The sequence below is a fragment of the Cherax quadricarinatus genome, chromosome 20 (assembly GCF_038502225.1).
Source record: "Cherax quadricarinatus isolate ZL_2023a chromosome 20, ASM3850222v1, whole genome shotgun sequence".
Lineage (NCBI taxonomy): Eukaryota > Metazoa > Arthropoda > Malacostraca > Decapoda > Parastacidae > Cherax > Cherax quadricarinatus.
In genome coordinates this window covers 44,088,186-44,110,089 of record NC_091311.1, presented here as the reverse complement: position 1 = coordinate 44,110,089, position 21,904 = coordinate 44,088,186, and the positions used below count along the sequence as shown (strand labels likewise).

The 21,904-nt window shown below is 38.5% G+C and overlaps 1 protein-coding gene and 1 long non-coding RNA gene across 8 annotated transcripts in view; one reads left to right on the top strand and one right to left on the bottom strand.

Moving 5' to 3' along the window:
* Nucleotides 1-1,857: 1,857 nt before the first annotated feature.
* LOC138853000 (uncharacterized) lies at nt 1,858-14,231 on the top strand. 2 transcript variants are annotated; one of them, XR_011392235.1, is made up of 4 exons: nt 1,858-5,187; nt 5,303-5,378; nt 9,213-9,404; nt 14,125-14,231. It is a non-coding gene; the product is annotated as an uncharacterized lncRNA (long non-coding RNA). The 2 variants fall into 2 exon arrangements; XR_011392236.1 differs by lacking the exon at nt 5,303-5,378.
* The window catches only part of LOC128703888 (CXXC-type zinc finger protein 1), a 57,142-nt gene continuing 48,793 nt past the window's right edge, over nt 13,556-21,904 (bottom strand). For all 6 annotated transcript variants that reach the window (XM_070087031.1, XM_070087030.1, XM_070087028.1 and 3 more), the window contains exons 11-12: nt 19,059-19,196; nt 13,556-14,835 (exon numbers count right to left, since the gene is read on the bottom strand). In XM_070087031.1, coding sequence (XP_069943132.1) covers nt 14,299-14,835; nt 19,059-19,196 — 675 coding nt within the window. In that variant the 3' untranslated portion in view covers nt 13,556-14,298. The remainder of the gene's footprint in view (nt 14,836-19,058; nt 19,197-21,904) is intronic.

The following is a 21,904-nucleotide window of genomic DNA, read 5'->3' as shown; positions in this document are numbered from 1 at the left end:
AGTCGAGTATTATGAGTTCCACCACACTCGCTCACTAGTCATTTTGTCAGCTCAAATAATAGGTTTATTTACATTGTAAATAATATGGAGATGATTGAAAACAGTAAAAAATCCTTTATCTAATGCAGGTGCAAATTTTAACAAGAAATGAAAGGGTACGTTTATTCAGGCATACACATATAGTTACATAGATTATCATACATAGCAGCATATGTATAGAGAACCCAGGATAACCCAAAAAAGTCAAAGTGACTTATTTCCATTGGGGACAGTTGGTGTAGTGAATACAATATTATATATACATTGCATGTGTGTGGAAATTTTTGATAATTTTTCTATGATTTAAATGTAATAATTGGTAGAGATAATGTTGATATAATTCAGATGTGTAATGTTAATTAACTTAAAAGGTGATAAGTCACGGGGAACCAACATATTTCCTATAATTTTATTATAAAATGTAATAAGTTAATTAAATGAAGTGAAATTATTGTAATATTGAAGGAATTAATATTCTGATCAGGAAAATATATTACACACTAAGAAATATCACTAAATTTGAATAAATATGTGCACAAGATAGAAGAGTGAGAGGCAAAAATGGGAGGATGGAAGAAGATCCGGATAGTTTGTGAATATTTCTCTTATTTTTGTAGTGTCCGTTAGTAATATTAGCTGTTAATTCAACGCGACACTAAGCGAGGAAGACATACATCTGTAAATGTCTAGCTAGAAAATGAAATGGAAGAACCTAGTGATTGGACGACAGAATGGAAATGTCAGACTTTTTTGGGTTATCATAGGTTCTCTACACATATACTGCTATGCAAGATAATCTGTGTACCTGTATTTATGGTTTAGAAAGACACGTAAGCAAACACTATAACATATTTATTAGAAAACGTTTCGGTTCTGGGACCTTGATCACTTCTGAAGTGATCAAGGTCCCAGAACCGAAACGTTTTCTAATAAATATGTTATAGTGTTTGCTTACGTGTCTTTCTAAACCAACTTGTCGGTATTTATTACCAAGGTTTATACCACCTGTATTTATGTATACTTGAATAAACTTACTAAAATGCGACGCGGAAGCTGTGAATTAGACGCCATATCTGCTAGAAAAATGACAGGATGGATAATGAGAACCTTCAAAACTAGGGATGCCAAGCCCATGATGACGTTCTTCAGGTCACTTGTTCTATCTAGGCTGGAATATTGCTGCACAGTAACAGCACCTTTCAAGGCAGGTGAAATGCTGACCTAGAAAATGTACAGAGAACCTTCACGGCGCGCAAAACGGAGATAAAACACCTCAATTACTGGGAGCGCTTGAGGTTCCTAAAACTGTATTCCTTGGAACGCAGGCGGGAGAGATACATGATTATATACATCTAGAAAATCCTAGAGGGACTAGTACCAAACTTGCACACGAAAATCACTCACTACGAAAGCAAAAGACTTGGCAGACGATGCAACATCCCCCCAATGAAAAGCAGGGGTGTCACTAGCACGTTAAGAGACAACACAATTAGTGTCAGGGGCCCGAGACTGTTCAACTGCGTTCCAGCATACATAAGGGGGATTACCAATAGACCCCTGGCAGTCTTCAAGCTGGCACTGGACAAGCACCTAAAGTCGGTACCTGACCAGCCGGGCTGTGGCTCGTACGTTGGATTGCGTGCAGCCAGCAGTAACAGCCTGGTTGACCAGGCCCTAATTCACCATGAGGCCTGGTCACAGACCGGGCCGCGGGGGCGTTGACCCCTGGAACTCTCTCCAGGTAAACTACCGCGTGCACTCTTTTTATTTATTTATTTATTTATTTACAATTTGAGCATACATACAGAGGTACAAAAAAATACAGATAAGAGCAGCATGCCAAAGCCACTTATACTATGCATAGCATTACGGGCTGGCTTAAAATTAACTAAGCAATGATGAAATCAGTGATAATACATTATTGTAAACAGATAACTATAGAGCACAAATGAGTATTACAAAGACAGGTCATATGGTTGCATGCATTGTTGTACATTCAGTCGAATGGAGTATTCTGTTAGGTAGTGTATTTAAAAAATAATAAAGTTAGATTGGGTTTTAGGTTTAACATTTATGTGATATAATTGTGAGAAACATTTAAGATATACAATTTATAAGGTTCAGTTATTCAGTATTTATTTGGTTTTGGGTGAGTAAGTGATCTTTGAGAAGAGACTTGAATTTATAAACAGGTAGTGTTTCTTTTATATTTACAGGTAATGAATTCCAGATTTTAGGGCCTTTTATGTGCATTGAGTTTTTGCATAGCGTGAGATGGACACGAGGAATATCAAAGAGTGATCTGTGCCTTGTGTTATGGTCATGTGTTCTGTTGAGGTTGGCAAGGAGATGTTTGAGGGCAGGGTTAATATCAGAGTTAAGTGTTCTATGTATGTAATAGGTGCAGTAATAAGTATGGATGTTTTGTATGGTGAGTAGGTTGAGTGTTTTGAATATTGGTGGAGTGTGTTGCCTGTAGTGAGAGTTTGTTATCATTCTAACTGCAGCCTTTTGTTGGGTAATTAGTGGTCTGAGATGGTTAATTGTTGTTGAGCCCCATGCACAAATTCCATAGGTGAGATAGGGGTAAATAAGAGAGTGATATAGGGCCAGGAGGGCTGACTGTGGAACATAGTACCGTATCTTCGATAGTATGCCTACAGTCTTGGAAATTTTCTTAGAAATTTGTTGTATATGTGTATGAAATTTGAGTCTATTATCAAGGTGGATTCCTAAGAATTTTCCCTCTGTTAGCTTTGTGATAGGTGATCCGTTTATCATTATGTTAAGGTTCGCCTCCCAGTGTGTATTACAAACCACACAGCAGGTAAGGTTACTTGATATTGGCTAATTTTCTAATTAATCTTCCGGTGGGAGGCGTTAGGATATACCACCAATGTAATAAATTGGTATGTGTAATAATTTATGTCCTTAGTATGAAATAATGTGATTAATAATTGTAAACTAGTAGACAAAACAAAATACTTCAATAAATCAACTCCACTTAAATTCTGTTAGGTAGTGTATTTAAAAAATAATAAAGTTAGATTGGGTTTTAGGTTTAACATTTATGTGATATAATTGTGAGAAACATTTAAGATATACAATTTATAAGGTTCAGTTATTCAGTATTTATTTGGTTTTGGGTGAGTAAGTGATCTTTGAGAAGAGACTTGAATTTATAAACAGGTAGTGTTTCTTTTATATTTACAGGTAATGAATTCCAGATTTTAGGGCCTTTTATGTGCATTGAGTTTTTGCATAGCGTGAGATGGACACGAGGAATATCAAAGAGTGATCTGTGCCTTGTGTTATGGTCATGTGTTCTGTTGAGGTTGGCAAGGAGATGTTTGAGGGCAGGGTTAATATCAGAGTTAAGTGTTCTATGTATGTAATAGGTGCAGTAATAAGTATGGATGTTTTGTATGGTGAGTAGGTTGAGTGTTTTGAATATTGGTGGAGTGTGTTGCCTGTAGTGAGAGTTTGTTATCATTCTAACTGCAGCCTTTTGTTGGGTAATTAGTGGTCTGAGATGGTTAATTGTTGTTGAGCCCCATGCACAAATTCCATAGGTGAGATAGGGGTAAATAAGAGAGTGATATAGGGCCAGGAGGGCTGACTGTGGAACATAGTACCGTATCTTCGATAGTATGCCTACAGTCTTGGAAATTTTCTTAGAAATTTGTTGTATATGTGTATGAAATTTGAGTCTATTATCAAGGTGGATTCCTAAGAATTTTCCCTCTGTTAGCTTTGTGATAGGTGATCCGTTTATCATTATGTTAAGGTTCGCCTCCCAGTGTGTATTACAAACCACACAGCAGGTAAGGTTACTTGATATTGGCTAATTTTCTAATTAATCTTCCGGTGGGAGGCGTTAGGATATACCACCAATGTAATAAATTGGTATGTGTAATAATTTATGTCCTTAGTATGAAATAATGTGATTAATAATTGTAAACTAGTAGACAAAACAAAATACTTCAATAAATCAACTCCACTTAAATTCTGTTAGGTAGTGTATTTAAAAAATAATAAAGTTAGATTGGGTTTTAGGTTTAACATTTATGTGATATAATTGTGAGAAACATTTAAGATATACAATTTATAAGGTTCAGTTATTCAGTATTTATTTGGTTTTGGGTGAGTAAGTGATCTTTGAGAAGAGACTTGAATTTATAAACAGGTAGTGTTTCTTTTATATTTACAGGTAATGAATTCCAGATTTTAGGGCCTTTTATGTGCATTGAGTTTTTGCATAGCGTGAGATGGACACGAGGAATATCAAAGAGTGATCTGTGCCTTGTGTTATGGTCATGTGTTCTGTTGAGGTTGGCAAGGAGATGTTTGAGGGCAGGGTTAATATCAGAGTTAAGTGTTCTATGTATGTAATAGGTGCAGTAATAAGTATGGATGTTTTGTATGGTGAGTAGGTTGAGTGTTTTGAATATTGGTGGAGTGTGTTGCCTGTAGTGAGAGTTTGTTATCATTCTAACTGCAGCCTTTTGTTGGGTAATTAGTGGTCTGAGATGGTTAATTGTTGTTGAGCCCCATGCACAAATTCCATAGGTGAGATAGGGGTAAATAAGAGAGTGATATAGGGCCAGGAGGGCTGACTGTGGAACATAGTACCGTATCTTCGATAGTATGCCTACAGTCTTGGAAATTTTCTTAGAAATTTGTTGTATATGTGTATGAAATTTGAGTCTATTATCAAGGTGGATTCCTAAGAATTTTCCCTCTGTTAGCTTTGTGATAGGTGATCCGTTTATCATTATGTTAAGGTTCGCCTCCCAGTGTGTATTACAAACCACACAGCAGGTAAGGTTACTTGATATTGGCTAATTTTCTAATTAATCTTCCGGTGGGAGGCGTTAGGATATACCACCAATGTAATAAATTGGTATGTGTAATAATTTATGTCCTTAGTATGAAATAATGTGATTAATAATTGTAAACTAGTAGACAAAACAAAATACTTCAATAAATCAACTCCACTTAAATTCTTAATTATACAGTTCATTAGTCAGTTTCCTAATCCAGGGTCTCAGAGCTAATTGGGAAGCTGAGACGGTGGGCACTGAAGGAGGGACATTGTGACACCAGTGTTCCTAAAGCCCCACGAGTCTCCAGGATATATCAGCTTCGGTAAGTTGCAGTCTGAATTCTGCGCATTATATGAGTTTTCCCACGAATTTGGGTGAAATATTAATTTCGAGATTGTGTTCTTGTGAAAGTTTACCCTATCCATCTCTTGGAGCAGGGAGAGAGTGAACCTAGTAGCGACCAGCGAAGAGGCGAGGCCAAGAGCTATGAATTGACCCTGCAACCACAAACAGGTAAGTACACACACACACAATACTGAGAGGAATCGACAAGGTGGACAGACAGAATGTTCCAGAAATGGGACACAGCAACAAGGGGTCACAATTGGAAGTTGAAGACTTAGATGAATCACAGGGATGTTAGGAAGTATTTCTTCAGTCATAGAGTTGTCGGGAAGTGAAATAGTCTGGAAAGTGATGTAGTGGAGGCAGGAACCATACACATCTTTAAGAAGAGGTATGATAAAGCTCGTGAGAGGGAAGAGTGACCTAGTAGCGGCCAGCGAAGTCGGGGCCAGGAGCTGTGAATCGACCCCTGCAACCACAACTAGGTGAGTACAAGCAGGTAACACACACAAACACACATCTTGGGGTGATTATAATACCGAGCACATCTCCTGAAGCACACATCAACTAAATAATTGTTGCATATAAGCATATGGGAACCTGGCAAACCTGAGAATAACATTCCGATACCTCAGTAAAGAATCGTTCAAGACTATACACCGTGTACGTCAGGCCCATAGTGGAGTATGCAGCCCCATTTTTGGAACCCACACCTGGTCAAACACGTCAAGAAATTAGAGAAGGTGCAAAGGCTTGCAACAAGCCTAGTTCCAGAGATCAGGGGAATGTCCTACGAAGAAAGGTTAAGGGAAATCGCCCCGACGACACTGAAGGACAAGAGGGTTAAGGGAGACATGATAACAGCATACAAAATACTGTGAGGAATTGACAAGGTGGATGGAGATAAGATGTTCCAGAGATGAAACACAGAAACAAGGAGTCACAGTTGGAAGTTGAAGACTCAGATGAGTCAGAGAGATGTTAGGAAGTGCTTCTTTAGTCATAGAGTTGTCAGGAAGTGGAATAGTCTGGCAAGTGATGTAGTGGAGGCAGGAACCATACATAGTTTCAAGACGAGTTATGAGAAAAGCTCATGGAACGGAAAGTACCTAGTAGCGACCAGTGAAGAGGCAGGGCCAGGAGCTATATCTCAACCCCTGCAACCACAAATAGGTGAGTACACACATATACTAGTCAAATCCTGAAAACCTGTTTTCATCCAATTCTGTCCCTGTTCCAGCTTTCCTTCAACTCTTGTATATTATTAGATATTATCAAATGTGATAGTATATGCCTGCCTATTTAATAGATAGGCAAATACTATTATAATATTTAATATTGTAATTTGGGTAATGAGTACCACTTTGCCAAACTTAGCATTTATATCTTCTTACTGTGATTTTTATTGTGAATTAATTTAGTTAATTTTCAGTATAGTACAGATTAAGTTTTGGCCAAGATGTTGTGTATTCTTCATACCTTCAGTTCATTCTGTGCCCTGTGCAGTAATACATGTACTGAAATTTAGACTGATATCTGCATTTATATTTGACCAACATTTGTAATACTTCCACAAACATTGTATCAAATTATTTTGCTAAAACTTCCAACAGAATGTTCTTGCAAAAAATTCCACTAGTAGTTATAATTTTTTTTTAGGCTGCCTGAAATGTTTTGCATAACCAGGGGCTTTCTACAAGTATGTCAATAATGTCATCTTTTCCTATTCAATTGTAAACCATACTTTGCAGAAATAAACTTTATTTGATAACTTGAGAATACTTCTACTGATAAATTTAAATTTTTCAATGCTGATTTATGTTATTGGAGGAAGATTTGGATGAATAACAGCTCTGGGTCCTCTTAAAAAATATTGATTTACATCTGATACCTTGAGTTACTAAGCTACAGGTGCTTGACTTCTGAAGTGCGGAGATAAAACGCCTGGTCCACTAAGATGGTTTGGTTAGGTAAGATTTGCCAGGAAACAGGACGTGTGTTTCTTAATGCGGGTCTTAGTCATATGATGACCCGCAACTGGAGTTTATGGTCATCTGACCGAGGCCTTCCACTTGCCTACCAGTTTACCTGGAAAGTCCACACATTTAAAAATTATGGTTTTAAGATGGTGTTTTTTTTTATATTCATCAGGGAGTGCTCAACTTGTTCAGGGTCATATAGTGCCTAGAGCAGTAGTTCTCATTATTATAATAATCATGGGAGAGCACTAAACCCGTAGGATTATACAGCACAGGTGGGGGGGATGGAAGGTATTCAAGCTCACTTCAGGGAACCGGAGCACAGATCCAATTCCCTAGATCAAGAGCCCCCCACCAGTGTCAAGGAACCTCCCTTAAGAGCCCTATAGCTTACTAAAAATAAAAAGAAGAAAACTTATCAAGGGAAATATTATTATTATTACATTTAAGTGCTAAACCCACAGGGGTCATACAGCACCTGAGTGAATGGGAGGCAGTCACAGTCAATTGTAGGAAAGGGAGGTTAGGTTCAATTTCTTGTGTATCATAGCAGTAGTAGTATGCATGTTAGTTTCACATACATACTGTATATTATTATTCAACAAATTAAATGCTAAACTCTTATGGGTCATACAGTGCTGTAATTACAAATGGAGGTGGTAACATAACATTAACAGAACGAGGGATGAGATGTTTATGTTAGTGTAGGATTGTAGACAACCATGTTATGTCCTATTAAGTTTACCCATTTGAAGGAGAGCATATCAAGGTCTGTCTACACCTCTTGCAGCTGTCGCTCGCTATATTATGGCTATGCTTGGCAAGACTCAGTATTATAGACTTTGTTATACTATATACTATGTAGGAATAATGCATATAGAAATAACTAAATGAGGATGCTTAGTCATCTCTTGTCTGAAGGACATGTTAGGTCCCCTTAGAGCGAGCTTTATTCTCATCCGAGCAATAGCTCTAGACTCAAGACTATGAACCTGAACTCTTCTCCACACTGAGGGACTGACCACTTCAAATACTACTACATACATTACTTCAAAACTGATGGACTGATCACAATATCTTTACCTCTTCACTGCTTCTACTGTCTCCAGGTTGTCACCTCTGTGTATGACTGAAGTATACTGTGTGGCCAAAAACTTTTGGAAATAAAGATACTTAACTGTTGCACTCGTGTCTTACTCATCTATTTCTTGGAATTGTACATTATTATTACGATACATCCATTCTCCTCAGGGAGAAGAAATTTCAACAGTTGTCATTATTTTTAGTGACTTTTGCAGAGATTTTAGATAAATAAAATGACATCATAATTTGCATTCTAGCTCTTACAGTACTGTACTTCTGAACAAATACTCATAGACTCTGAACTTAAAAACTAATAATACTGTAGTAAGACCAAATGTTATTAATTTTTAGTGAGCCTAAGTAAATAAAAAATACAACTGAATATAATCCCCAAGGGTTTGAACTTAAGAATAAATGGCAAGGACATGTTTACCTGTAATAGTCGACAAAACTTTTCTTGGTGCTACTGGCAGTATCATGCACATGACTAAACAATTTACAAAATTTTATCATTCACTACATGCCTTAAACCATGACAAAAATAATTTTAAACACATTTTAGCCATATACAAAACTATTACTCATGAAGATCTAAGGCAGACATATCTTAGGTAAGTACATTGTCAGTTATTGGTGGCCATACTTAGACCATGTACAATTGGGGCAACCATTACACGGTTACCAATAAACAACACTATACAACCAGGTCATTCATTTCACATTCAGGTGTGTGGCCATTCCAGCTGTTTCATACACTTCTCTCTAATGTCCACCAACAGGCAGTACAAATATCACTGCATCCACAGAAACAAGGGGTTATATGCACAGAAATACTGCAGCAAAGAAGACGAAGACAGACACATAGAAACACTGACAGAGAAACAAAAAAAAAAAAACACAAATTTCATAATTCAGTATTTTATTTCATTTTTTATAAAAGTTCAGATGTGGACATCACGCCTACTACTCGTGGACCCTCATACCTGGAGTATACCTGAAGAGAGTTCAGGAGGTCAACGCCCTCGCTCCCTGGTCTGTGACCAGGCCTCATGGTGGATCAGGGCCAGATCAACCAGGCTGTTACTGCTGGCCACATGTAATCCAACATACACACCACAGCCCGGCTGGTCAGGTACTGACTTTAGATGCCTGTCCAGTGCCTGCTTGAAGACAGCCAAGGGTCTATTGGTAATCCCCCTGATGTATGCTGGGAGGCAGTTGAACAGTCTTGGGCCCCTGGCACTTACTGTGTTGTCTCATATCGTGCTCGTGGCACCCCTGCTTTTCATTGGGGGGATGTTGCACCGTCTGCCAAGTCTTTTGCTTTCATAGGGAGTGATTTTCGTGTGCAAGTTTGGTACCAGTCCCTCTAGGATTTTCCAGGTGTATATAATCATGTATCTCTCCCTTCTGCATTCTAGGGAGTACAGGTTTAGGAACTTCAAGCACTCCCAGTAATTGAGGTGGTTTATCACATTATGGGTATCATGAAGGTTCTCTGTACATTTTCTAGGTCAGTTTCACCTGCCTTGAAAGGTGCTGTTAGTGTGCAGCAATATTCCAGCCTAGATAGAACAAGCAGAACAACATAGCATACTTATTCCAAATTCATTAACTTCCCAATTCCTGTGCTTCACTTATCAAGTGATTTCACTTGGCCTCATACCAATATCTTCAATTATTCGCAGTGTCCAATTTTGCCTATAGGAATATTTTTTGTCAATTTTTTTATAGGTAGTAGGTTGGTAGACAGCAACCACCCAGGGAGGTACTACCGTACTGCCAAGTGAGTGTAAAACGTAAGCCTGTATTTGTTTTACAGGATGGTAGGATTGCTGGTGTCTTTTTTCTGACACATAAACATGCAAGATTTCAGGTACGTCTTGCTACTTCTACTTACACTTAGGTCACACTACACATGCATGTACAAGTTTATGTATACACATTCAGACAAGTTTTCTTTGATTTTATCTTAACAGTTCTCGTTCTTACGACTTTTCCTTTCATATCCGTGGGGAAGTGGAATAAGAATCATTCCTCTATAAGCCATGCATGTTGTAAAAGTCAATTAAAATGCCGGGAGCAATGGGCTAGTAACCCCTTTTCCCCATATAGCCTACTAAAAAGAAAAAGAAGAAAACCATCAAAGTGGGATGTTTCAATGTGCGTGGTTGTAGTACAAATGATAAGATGATTGTGGATGTTATGAATGAAAAGAAGTTGGATGTCCTGGCTCTAAGTGAAACAAAGCTGAAGGGATTAGGAAAGTGTCAGTGGGGAGAAATAAATGGGATTAGGTCAGGGGATTCTAATAGAGTTAGAGCTAAGGAAGGAGTAGCAATAATGTTGAGGGATAAATTATGGCAGGAAAAGAAGGAATATAAATGTATAAATTCAAGGATTATGTGGAGTACAATAAGGGATGGATGTGAAGAGTGGGTTATAGTAAGTGTTTATGCACCTGGAGAAGAGAGAAGTGTAGAGAGAGATTTTGGGAAATGTTGAGTTCATGGGAAGCTTTGAACCAAGTGAGAGAATACATGTGGTTGGGAATCTCGGTGCTAAAGCAGGTAAAAACGTTGTAGACAGAGTAGTAGGTAAACCTGGGGTGCCAGGGGTAAATGAAAATGGGGAGACTAACTGAACTGTGTGTAAAAAGATAATCAGTAATAAGTAATACATATTTTATGAAAAAGAGGATAAACAGGTAAACAAGATATGATATAGCATGTAATGTTAGATTATGTAGTGGTGGATAAAAAGTTGAAGGGTAGGCTTCAGGATGTACATGTTTATAGAGGGGCAATGGATATATTGGATCATTATCTAGTGGTAGCTACAGTTAGAGTAAGAGGTAGATAGGACAAAACGAAAATGGCAATGGTAAGTAAGGTGAAAGTTTATAAAGTAAGGGAGGAGGAAGTTAGGGGGAGATATAGGCAACTACTGGCAGAACGGTGGGCTAGTGCAAGTATGGATAGTGGGGAAGGGTTGAAGAGGGATGGAATAGCTTTAAAAATGCAGTATTAGAATGTGGGGCAGAAGTTTGTGGCTATAGGAAGAAAGAGGAGTGATTGGTGGAATGATGAGGTAAAGGGTTCAGTAAAAGAGAAGAAGGTAGCTTACGAGAGGTTTTTACAAAGCAGAAGTGATATAAGAAAGGCAGAGTATATGGAGAGTACAAGAAAGGTGAAGAGTGTGGTGAGAGAATGCAGAAGGCACTGTCAAGAAATTTTGCTGAGAATAAGAAAAATTTTTGGAGTGAAATAAACAAGTTAAGAAAGCCTAGTAAACAATTAGATTTGTCAATTAAAAACAAAGTAGGGGAGTTAGTAGATGGGGAGCTGCAGATATTGGGTAGATGGCAGGAATATATTTTGAGGAACTTTTAAATGTCTATGAAGAAAGGAAGGCAGTAATTTCATACACTGGTCAGGGAGGTATAACATCTTTGAGGGGTGAAGAAGCGAAGGATGCGTGTGGGGGAGGTGCGTGAGGCATTACTTAGAATGAAAGGGCATAGAGCAGCTGGAATTGATGGGATCATGATAGAAATGTTGAAAGCAGGGAGAGATATAGTGTTGTAGTTGGTATTTTTGTTTAACAAATGTATGAAAGAGGGGAAGGTACCAAGGGATTGGCAGAGAGCGTGTATAATTCTTTTATATAAAGGGAAGGGGGACAAGAGAGATTGTAAAAATTATAAGAGAAAAAGTTTACTGAGTATACCAGGTAAAGTGTATGGTAGGGTTAATAGTGAAAGAATTAGAGGTAAGACAGAGAACAGGATTGCAGATGAGCAAAGAGGCTTTAGAATGGGTAGGGGATGTGCAGATCAGGTGTTTACATTGAAGCATATATGTGAACAGTATTTAGATAAAGGTAGGGAAGTTTTCATTGCATTTATGGATTTAGAAAAGGCATATGATAGAGTGGATATAGGAGCAATGTGGCAGATGTTGCAAGTGTATGGAATAGGTAGCAAGTTACTAAAGGCTGTAAAGAGTTTTTATGAGGATAGTGAGGCTCAGGTCAGGGTGTAAAGGAGAGAGGGAAATTACTTCCCAGTAAAAGTAGGTCTTAGGGATGTGTAATGTCACCATGGTTGTTTAACATATTTATAGATGGGGTTGTAAAAGAAGTAAATGGAATAGGTGTTGGGAAGAGGGGTGGAATTAAATTATGGGGACTCAAATACATAACGGGAGTTGACACAGTTACTTTTTACTGATGATACTGTGCTTTTTTTTTTTTTTGGGGGGGGGGGGTCTAAAAAAAAATTGCAAAGGTTAGTGGACGAGTTTAAGAGGGTGTGTAAAGGTAGAAAGTTGAAAGTGAATATAGATAAGAGTAAGGTGATGAAGGTATAAAATGATTTAGATAAAAGAAAAATTAGATATCAGATTGGAGGGAGGGAGTATGGAAGAAAGTGAATGTGCTCAGATATTTGTGAGTCGACTTGTCAGCAGATGGGTTTATGAAGGATGAGGTAAACCATAGAATTGATGAAGGAAAAGAGGCAAGTGGTGCGTTGAGGTATCTGTGGAGAAAAAGAACGTTTTCGATGGAGGCAAAGAAGGGAATGTATGAGAGTATAGTGGTACCAACACTCTTATATGGGTGTGAAGCATGCGTTGTAAATGCTGCTGCAAGGAAGCGGCTGGAGGCAGTGGAGATGTTGTGTCTAAGGGCAACGTGTGGCGTAAATATTATGCAGAGAATTAGTAACGTGGAAATTAGGAGGAGGTGCGGAATTACTAAAAGTATTAGTCAGAGGACTGAAGAGGGGCCGTTGAGGTGGTTTGGTCATTTAGAGAAAGGAACAAAGTAGCATGACTTGGAGAGCGTATAAATCTGTTGGGGAAGGAAGGCGGGGTAGGGTTAATCACCGAAAAGGTTGGATGGAGGGGGTAAAGGAGGTTTTGTGGACGAGGGGCTTGGACTTCTAGCAAGTGTGCATGAGCATGTTAGATAGGAGTGAATGGATACAAATGGTTTTTGGGACCTGAGAAGCTGGAGTGTGAGTAGGGTAATATTTTGTGAAGGGATTCAGGGAAACCAGTTAGCTGGACATGAGTCCTGGAAATGGGAAGTACAATGCCTTCACTTTAAAGGAGGGGTTTAGGATATTGGCTGTTTGGAGGGATGTCTAAACTGTTGTATCTGAGCACTCTGCAAAGAAAGTGATTATGTATGATGGTGAAAGTGTTGAATGATGAATTTTTTTTTTTTCTTTCTTTTTGGGTCACCCTGCCTCAGTGGGGAAACAGCCTTATTAAAAAAAAAAAGTTTAATTAATTTCATGGATCTCTTTTCTTTCTGGATGTTCTTTTATAAGAATGTTGGCATTGACTAGTGAAAATTTTGAGAGATACTGTACTGTAAGGTCTCAAACTCAAAGTCCAAATCTGAAACAAAATTTGCTTTTTTTTTTTTTTAAACAAACCTCTAGGAACCTAACCCAGCTGACATTTTCTACTTTATATAAAATATCTTATATTCAGTTATTTAACATCAATGGAATAAAAATATAGCATTCATACTTTCAGGTCACACCAAGAAATCATGCACTAGTCTGTGTACTTCAATATTCTGGTTGAGACTGCAAAACTTTTGTGCAGATTTGGAAGTACAGCAAACAAAAGTTTTTGTCAATAAACAGTTTCAAAAGTTTATGAGAAATTATATTTTATTTACATAAAAGTTGATACAAGACTTTATAAAATGATTTACAATAGCTATAAGTCTGAAGATTTTAGCATTTAAAATTAGATGCTGCATAAACCACATATACAAAATACAGCATGTTTAAATATTATTCACTAATACTTTGCTATCGCTTCTCTTTACAGATATGTTGGAAGAACTACCTGAACTCGACCGAGTCCCCAAAGATATTCTAGAGCAACTTTTAACTTAAAACTATATAAATAAATAAAAACATCTTTAATATCAAGAGTTACTTTATGAAATTTAGTACATTAACAAGATGTACAGACACAGTGGTAGCAAAGAAATATTAAAGATTATTTGTGCTTTTTACTTGCATAGTACTGATGATCACTGTGGTACTTATGTTCCATTTGGTACTTTCGATCACGGTTGGAGTGATACTGATGATCACTGTGATGATTCCGCTCATTATGATACTGGTGGTCACTGTGGTGGTGTTTACGCTCACTATTATGGTACTGATGATCACTGTGGTGGTGTTTACGATTACTATTGTGGTACTGATGGTCACTTTGGTGATACAGCATTTCACTCTGGTAGCGGTGATCATGGCTGTACCGTTGTGACGAATGCTGACGCAGCTGTGAAGCTTTCTGCTGGCTGGTGGTACTAGAGTTCTTTTGGTGGAGAGTGTTGCTATTAGAATGTTGATATTTGTGGTCCACATGATACTGATGGTCATTCTGGTGGTACTGCTGAGATTGCTGGAGTTTTTCTGCCAGTGCATGGTCATATGTAGAATGAAGCATAAGGCCCAAGACACCAGCACGATTGGTCATGGCCTGCCGAACCAAACGCTCCTGCTCCAGCAGTTCATCTAGCTTTAGCCACTGCAAGAAAATATGAAACTTATACATTACAAGCCTAATACCTTCATTATATAACAATTAAAAAAAAAAAAAAGACATACAATGGCCCTGGAATAACCTTTACTGCACTCCAAACCTGACCCCTGAAAGTGTCCATAAAACATATATTATTTACAGCTCTAACGAAATGCATAAAAATGCGAGTGGCATTAGCCTAGACAAAGAGGAGTTTGAAATCCTCCAGTCTTGAGTATGTAGTGACAATGGGGCCACTAACTTCCCTATGGCAGGGCTGGCCTTAAGCCAATTGGACCCCCGCACCTAAGGGGGCTCTGTGCTAGAGTGTAATCTACTCTTGACTTAAGTACACACAACACAAATTAAAAAAAAAAAAAAAAAAAAAAAAAAAAAGGCATCTGGATAAAGGAGTTTTTCCAAGCTGAAACTGATCAAAACTTACTTGAGATCATCAATTCAGCAAGAATGTTTGAACAATTTGGCGATTATGTCCCTGAATCTGAAATTAGCAGGAGTTTAAATTTCGACAAAATTCTAAAAGACTTTACAGAGAAAAAAAAAATTAACTTCCTCCTAATAAAAGACAATAATATGACTCATTTATAGTTTATGAATGTTAAGTGATTTTTAGATGTCCAAAAAAAGATACAGTGGAACCTCAGTCTTCGTGATTAATTCATTCCAGAAAGTCTGATGAAAACTGAATTGTAGGAAAACTGAAGTAAGATTTCCCATAAGAAATAATGTAAATCCAATTAATCCGTTCCAGACACTCAAAAATATCAACAAAAAATACATTTTATAGACAATAACCATAGTTTTACATACAGAAAACAATGATAAATAAATATAAATGACTAATGAAATGGATAAATGAACATTTAACATCACTTTTACCTTTACTGAAGACTTGTTGGCGTATGGAAGGCAGCGAAGAGGGGAGAGGTAGGAGGAGAGGTTACTGTTTGGAAGGGGAATCCCCCTCCATAAGGACTTCAAGTATCAAGGCCCTATCTGGGGTTCCTGTACTTCCCTTCTTTGTCTTTTACTGGCAAGATGAGCCATGCGTAAGCCACTTTCATACTTTGCTAAGAGTTCTTTCTTGAATTCTATCGTGTTTCTCGCCTTCTTTATCAAAGGCCTGGCACTCAGAACTTTCTCTGGCCCCATGGTGGCTTATTTAGCAGTCGCACTCAATAAACAAGCACAAAAAACAATGGATTATTATGAAATGTTTCGGATAAATGTGCGGGGTAATGCTCACTCGACGAGAAACAAAGGTAGACTGAGTCAGAACGCATGGGATGCTTTGTGTGGGTGCAGGCAGGCGAACTCGTTTGGTATGGCAGACCGTTGTCAACTCTACAAAAACTGAGCAGATGTATGAAAACTGGGACAAAATGTCGACGAAAAATGTCGTCTAAAACCAAATCCTACGAAAACCAGGGCATACGAAAACTGAGGTTTTATTGTAATTTGTTTCCAACAGTGCATTTAAATTCTGATTTTTTTATTCTGAACAAAAATAAATTAATATTTTTAATAGATCATTTCACAGTCACTAAAGCAAGTGGTATTGTGACTATGTACTTTTCAGAGGTGATATACAAATTTTGTTTGTTACTAGTAGGCTTACATGTATGCAGTTTTATATTAAAATGTTTGGTTTATTAACTCATGCATTTTTTAAGTGCACAGTTCAATTGCTTTCCATAAATGGGGCCTACCACAATTGTTCCCAATTGGGCCCCACACCTCCTAAGGCTGGCTCTGCCCTATGGTGTATAGAAATATGCCTAGTGGGATTAATCTTATTAGATCAGCTGATTGAGTGGTTAATGGACTTGCCTGTGCATTTTAACTTGCCTGCCAGGTGAGTTAAAACTGGTGTTGTTATGATTTTGCAAGTCACACTAAGCCTGTTGCACACAAAACCTCCTTTACCTCCTCCTCCTTTCAACCATTCCTAAGGTGACTCCTACCCGGCTTTCCCTCCACTACAAATTTGTATGCCCTCCATCAATCTAGATATTGAAACAATATGCTAACTATTTTAAGTCAGGACTGCATTAATCCAGTATAACATGAATTTCTGTGAAACTAGGTTCTGAGTATGGAACAAAGGACTTACAATGAATTTTCAGAACCTGTTACCTCATTTATTTACTTTAAAAAAATATGAGTACATATACCAGACAGACATTAATCAGCCATATGCCAAAAAAATGCAACTAGTTTATTTTTAAATAAAAAAAATCAACAATAATCTGCCTCCCAGCTAAGTTCCTTCATCCCTCCATCATCCAGCCAACCAGACTGTCTTTGGAATAAAGTGCACAAGATATAAGCCAATGAATATATATTTCCTCTACTACTATTTCTTCCCTTCCTCCCTCCACCACTAGTTGACTGTGTTGACAACACAATTTCCTCTGAGTGGTGTCCATTTTCTTTTTGTGCAGACACTTAAATTGAAAACCAATCATAAGATTTCATTTAAAATATGCTCCTTAAATTTCCTGTACCAAATGTGTTTTCTTTATTTCGTCTTCATATATGTCAGCACCAATCAGTTTAGCTATATGCAAGGAGATATAAATAAAACTTCAAATGGTACTGGGCTTGGGTTCTCATAAGAGTGGATTTATAACACATAGCAGATTACTGGTAGAAATGGGTTGACTGCATAAAAGCAAACTCACAAAGTGAGGGGAAACCTGTAGGTAATACACGTGTACTTATCAGGGCTCAAGTCCTGGAGATGGGAAGCACAATGTCTGCACTTTGAAAGAGGGATTTAGGGTACTGGCTGTTGGGAGTGACATCTAAACTGTTGTATCAGAGCACCTCTGCAAAGACAGTGATTATGTGTGAATGATGGTAAAAGTGTTTATTTCTTTTTTGGGTCACCCTGCCTTGGTGGGAGACGGCCAAAGAGTTGAAAAAAATAAATCTAGCATTTATATACATTACTTATTGCAGTGCTGTATGATTTTTAAAAATATATTTTGCCTTATTATGAGACTAATAGCTCCTTCTGTATAAATTACTAAATTTAAAAAGAAAAATGCAAGTTTTTCTTTTTATGTCACCCTGCCTCGGTGGGATATGGCCAGTTCATTGGAAAAAAAAAATTGCCTTATTATATGAAGTACTTTTACATATTACAGTGGACCCTCGGTTATCGACCATTCCGGGTATCGGCCATTTCGGTTTTGGCTTGCTTTTTCGGCTGAAATTCCATCCCGGTTATCGGCCGTTATTTTGGAGATCGGCCATATTGGACAAGTAATAAATCACTCTTGAACACATTAAATGTCTTATTTTAGGTTAATATAGACATTTTCATTAATCCATCTATGATATTTTCTTCAAAATTATATAAGAAACACGTTACATGGTACTATATAAAAACATGCAATGTTTATATGCGATGTATGTTTAATAATAATCACTCTTGAGCATATTGTCTTATTTCAGGGTAATACAGACATTTTCATTAATCCAACTATGATATTTTCTTCAAAATTATATAAGAAACACATTACACAGCACATGCTATTGAGTAGAGTGTCAGGTGGAGAGTAGACATTACGTTTTCTCTGATTCAGTGTTAGAGAAAACTGTGAATCTGGAGTCTCGCCCAGTAACCGCCCTTCATATGTGTTTGCTTACAATTCTCGGCATGAATTATTCATTACTTCTCCCTTTGTTTATGATGGCATCTAAAGGTAGTTGTTAGAAACAATTAAACTTGGTGAACATGGTAATAATATGGCTGTGTAGTGTAATAATATGACTGTGTAGTGTAGCCCAGGGGGCTACACTACACAGAGGGGAGAGGGAGTTGGGGATTCCCAACTCCCTCTCCCCTCCTGCCTTCTTCAATACGCCAACAAGAGTCTTCAATAAAAGTATGTAATGTTCATTTATCATTAAAATTTGTCCTTTATATTTATTTCTCATTGTTTTCTGTATGTAAAACTATAGTTAATCTTCAAAAATGCATTTTTTTTTTTTTAATATTTTTGGGTGTCTGAAACGGATTAAATGAATTTACATTAATTCTTATGGGAAATATTATTTCGGTTTTCGGCCTTTTCGGATTTAGGCTGACCGTCTGGAATGGATTACGGCCAATAACCGAGGGTCCATTGTATTTTTATAAGGTAAAATAAAGATATTCTCTATAAAGAAGTATCAACATACAGCAACAAATATGTTACCTGTCTAACTCTTTCCATGTCTATTTCTGCCCGTCGTAGTTTTTCCCAGCAATAGTGGCGAAGACATTTCTTTTTTGATGCAAGACATATCTCTCCAGTCTCATTGAACACATTGGAAGTCACTGGAGCTCCACACACCTAAAAATAATAATTAGTATATATTACTAAAAGATAATGACTGGTACAAAACAGAAATTACTACAATTGTTCTTTGCCAGTGACACTTCTTTTGGAAGAGTCTGAAGAAGGCAGGTTATAAAAAGAGGAACAGGGGAATTAGAAAAGTCCATAAAGCGGTCAAATAATGAGGCAGGACAAGGAGCAGTAGCAGAAAGGGGCCCGGGGAGAGTGGTTTCACAGATCTGGGACTCCATGGTTATGTCACTTCTTTCTTTTTGTTTGTTTTCCAGAAAATGAAAAGAAAAATATAATAAAAAAAGGGGGAAGAATGTGGGAGGATAGCTCCTAGGAGGAATAAAAAGGCCGTAAATTCCCCTCCGCACCCAAGAGGACCCCAGCACCGCAAGTTGTGCAAATGTGGCATGAAACCCATGCCATACCCTACCCTTCATGCCAGTAAACCAGTAATCTGGAATAGCACCCTCACATCTACCGAGCCACCTTGGTGGACAGAACAGAGGGCGGCCGGATACCCGCCACAAAGCGTACCTCCTTTGGTCACCACCCCCAAGAATCCAAAAGGCAGCTTCCAGAGATACACCTGTCACCTGAAAGACACCCAAAGCCACCCCCCGTGAGACCACAGAGGGAGTGAGACACACCCAGGTGATCCAGATTCCACGGCAAACTACTACACCACCACGGACCTCAACAGTACCCTTCCCTCTACCTAGGAACTAGAGTGCCTGTGGGAAAAATCCCAAAGGGTGAAAACAGGAAGGGGATAGGGGAGGGATGGGGAGAGGAGGAGGAAAGGGAAAGGGAGGATGGGATAGGGAAGGGAGGATTGTGGGGGTAATTAGGTTCAGTCTGCGAAAGGAAACCAAAGGGTCTAATTCCTCGAACCAAGAGCCTCTTCACTGCACTAAGGAGCCCCCCTTGAGGAGGCCAACACTTTTAAATGAATGCAAGGCATGGGCTTTAAATCTTGCAGTGAGGAGGCAGTTAGAGGCTGTGGAATGTCAAGATTGAGAGCAACATGTAGTGTGAATACTATGCAAGGAATTCAGAGTACTAAGATTATTAGACCTCTGGTGGTCTTCAAGAGAAAACAGGGAAAACTCCTCAAATCAGTCCTGTGCAGATGGGTTGTGGTACATATGTTAGTCTGTGTGCAGCCAGCAATAACAGCTTGGTCAATCAGGCCTTGACCCTCCAGGAGTCCTGGTCTGAGATTGGGCCACTGGGGCACTGATCCCCTAGAAACATCCTTCAGGTATCCTTTAGGGGGTGTTTAGATGATTTGAGTATTTTGAGGATGATAAGATCAAGAGGGTGTATTACTGTTTGGTGTAACGAAGAAATGGTAGTTGTTCCATGAATGGTTAGAGAGAGGGAATAATAGAAGTTTCGAATATCAAGGCATTCAGCATCCAGCAGACAAAGTAAGTGTTAAATAAGAGTAGAGAAAAGTGGTGTTTATGACTTGATGTGCTAAAGTGCAAGCATGGTAACATTTATGAATGTATTTAGAGAAACAGGGTATGCAGACTAGTGCTGGAAGTGGGAAGTACAGTACATTCACTCTGAACAAGGGGTGGGGATGGTACAGTTCAAGCAGTCAATGAAACTGTGATGCCTGGGTACTTCTGACAAGACAGCTATTGAATGAATGAATTTCACAATGCATGCAACATTTTTTAAATAGTCATACAACTTAAAATTTATGTAAGATATCACTAAATTACTGCACCATTAACCCTCTCAGGGTTTCTGATGTACTAGTACGGCTTACGCACCAGGATTATTGACGTACTAGTACGCCTAAATTCTAGTGCCCTCAAATCTAGCAAGAGAAAGCTGGTAAGTCTACATACGAAAGAATGGGTCTAGTATGGGCCAACAGGCCTGCTGCAGTGTTCCTCCTTTCTTATGTGGTCAGTGTGCGCAGTATAAAAGAAATCCTGCAGCACACAGTGTGTAATGAGAAAAAAAAAAAACTATGACCGTCTTTTTGGTTTAACCCTTTCAGGGTCTGTGCTGTAGATCTACGGCTTTACGTTCAGGGTCCAAACCGTAGATCTACACCAAAATTCTAGCGGCGTCAAATTTAGCGCGAAAACGCTGGTAGGCCTACATGTGAGAGAACAGGTCTGCGTGGTGTGTGAGGTGTAAACAAAAAATCTAGGTGCCCACATAGCATTGTGGGAACACCAGCTCAGTTACCCTTGTTCACCATGCCTCATCGCAAGGCAGCTCTCACTCCAAGGAAAATTGGGACTCTCCTCTTCCTATGTGATAGTTCTGACTCTGATGGAAGTGGAAATGAAGACGAATTCTTTGGCTTTGATCAGTTAGTGACCAAAAGGAATGACCAGGATATCGATAATAGTGCAGAAAACCCTGACAATCCTCAGCCTTCTACCTCTGATGTGGGCACTCCTCAGTCACGGTCAATTGTACCGCATCGCAAGACAAAACTATTATTTTCGCGTGGCCAGGCCTCTGACTTCAGTAATGATGATGATAGTGACATGGATTGTGATTTTATTGCTCTTGACAATCATTCGAATAGTGATAGTGAGGAAACATTCACCAGTGAAGCGTCGGTATATACGCCGCCGCATGCGCTCGGGCAGTGTTCCCTATGCAGTGCCCAGGGGACAGAGTACATCCCGGAATATATCCCATGGCCCTACACCAGGAATAGACAGTGAAAGTGAGGA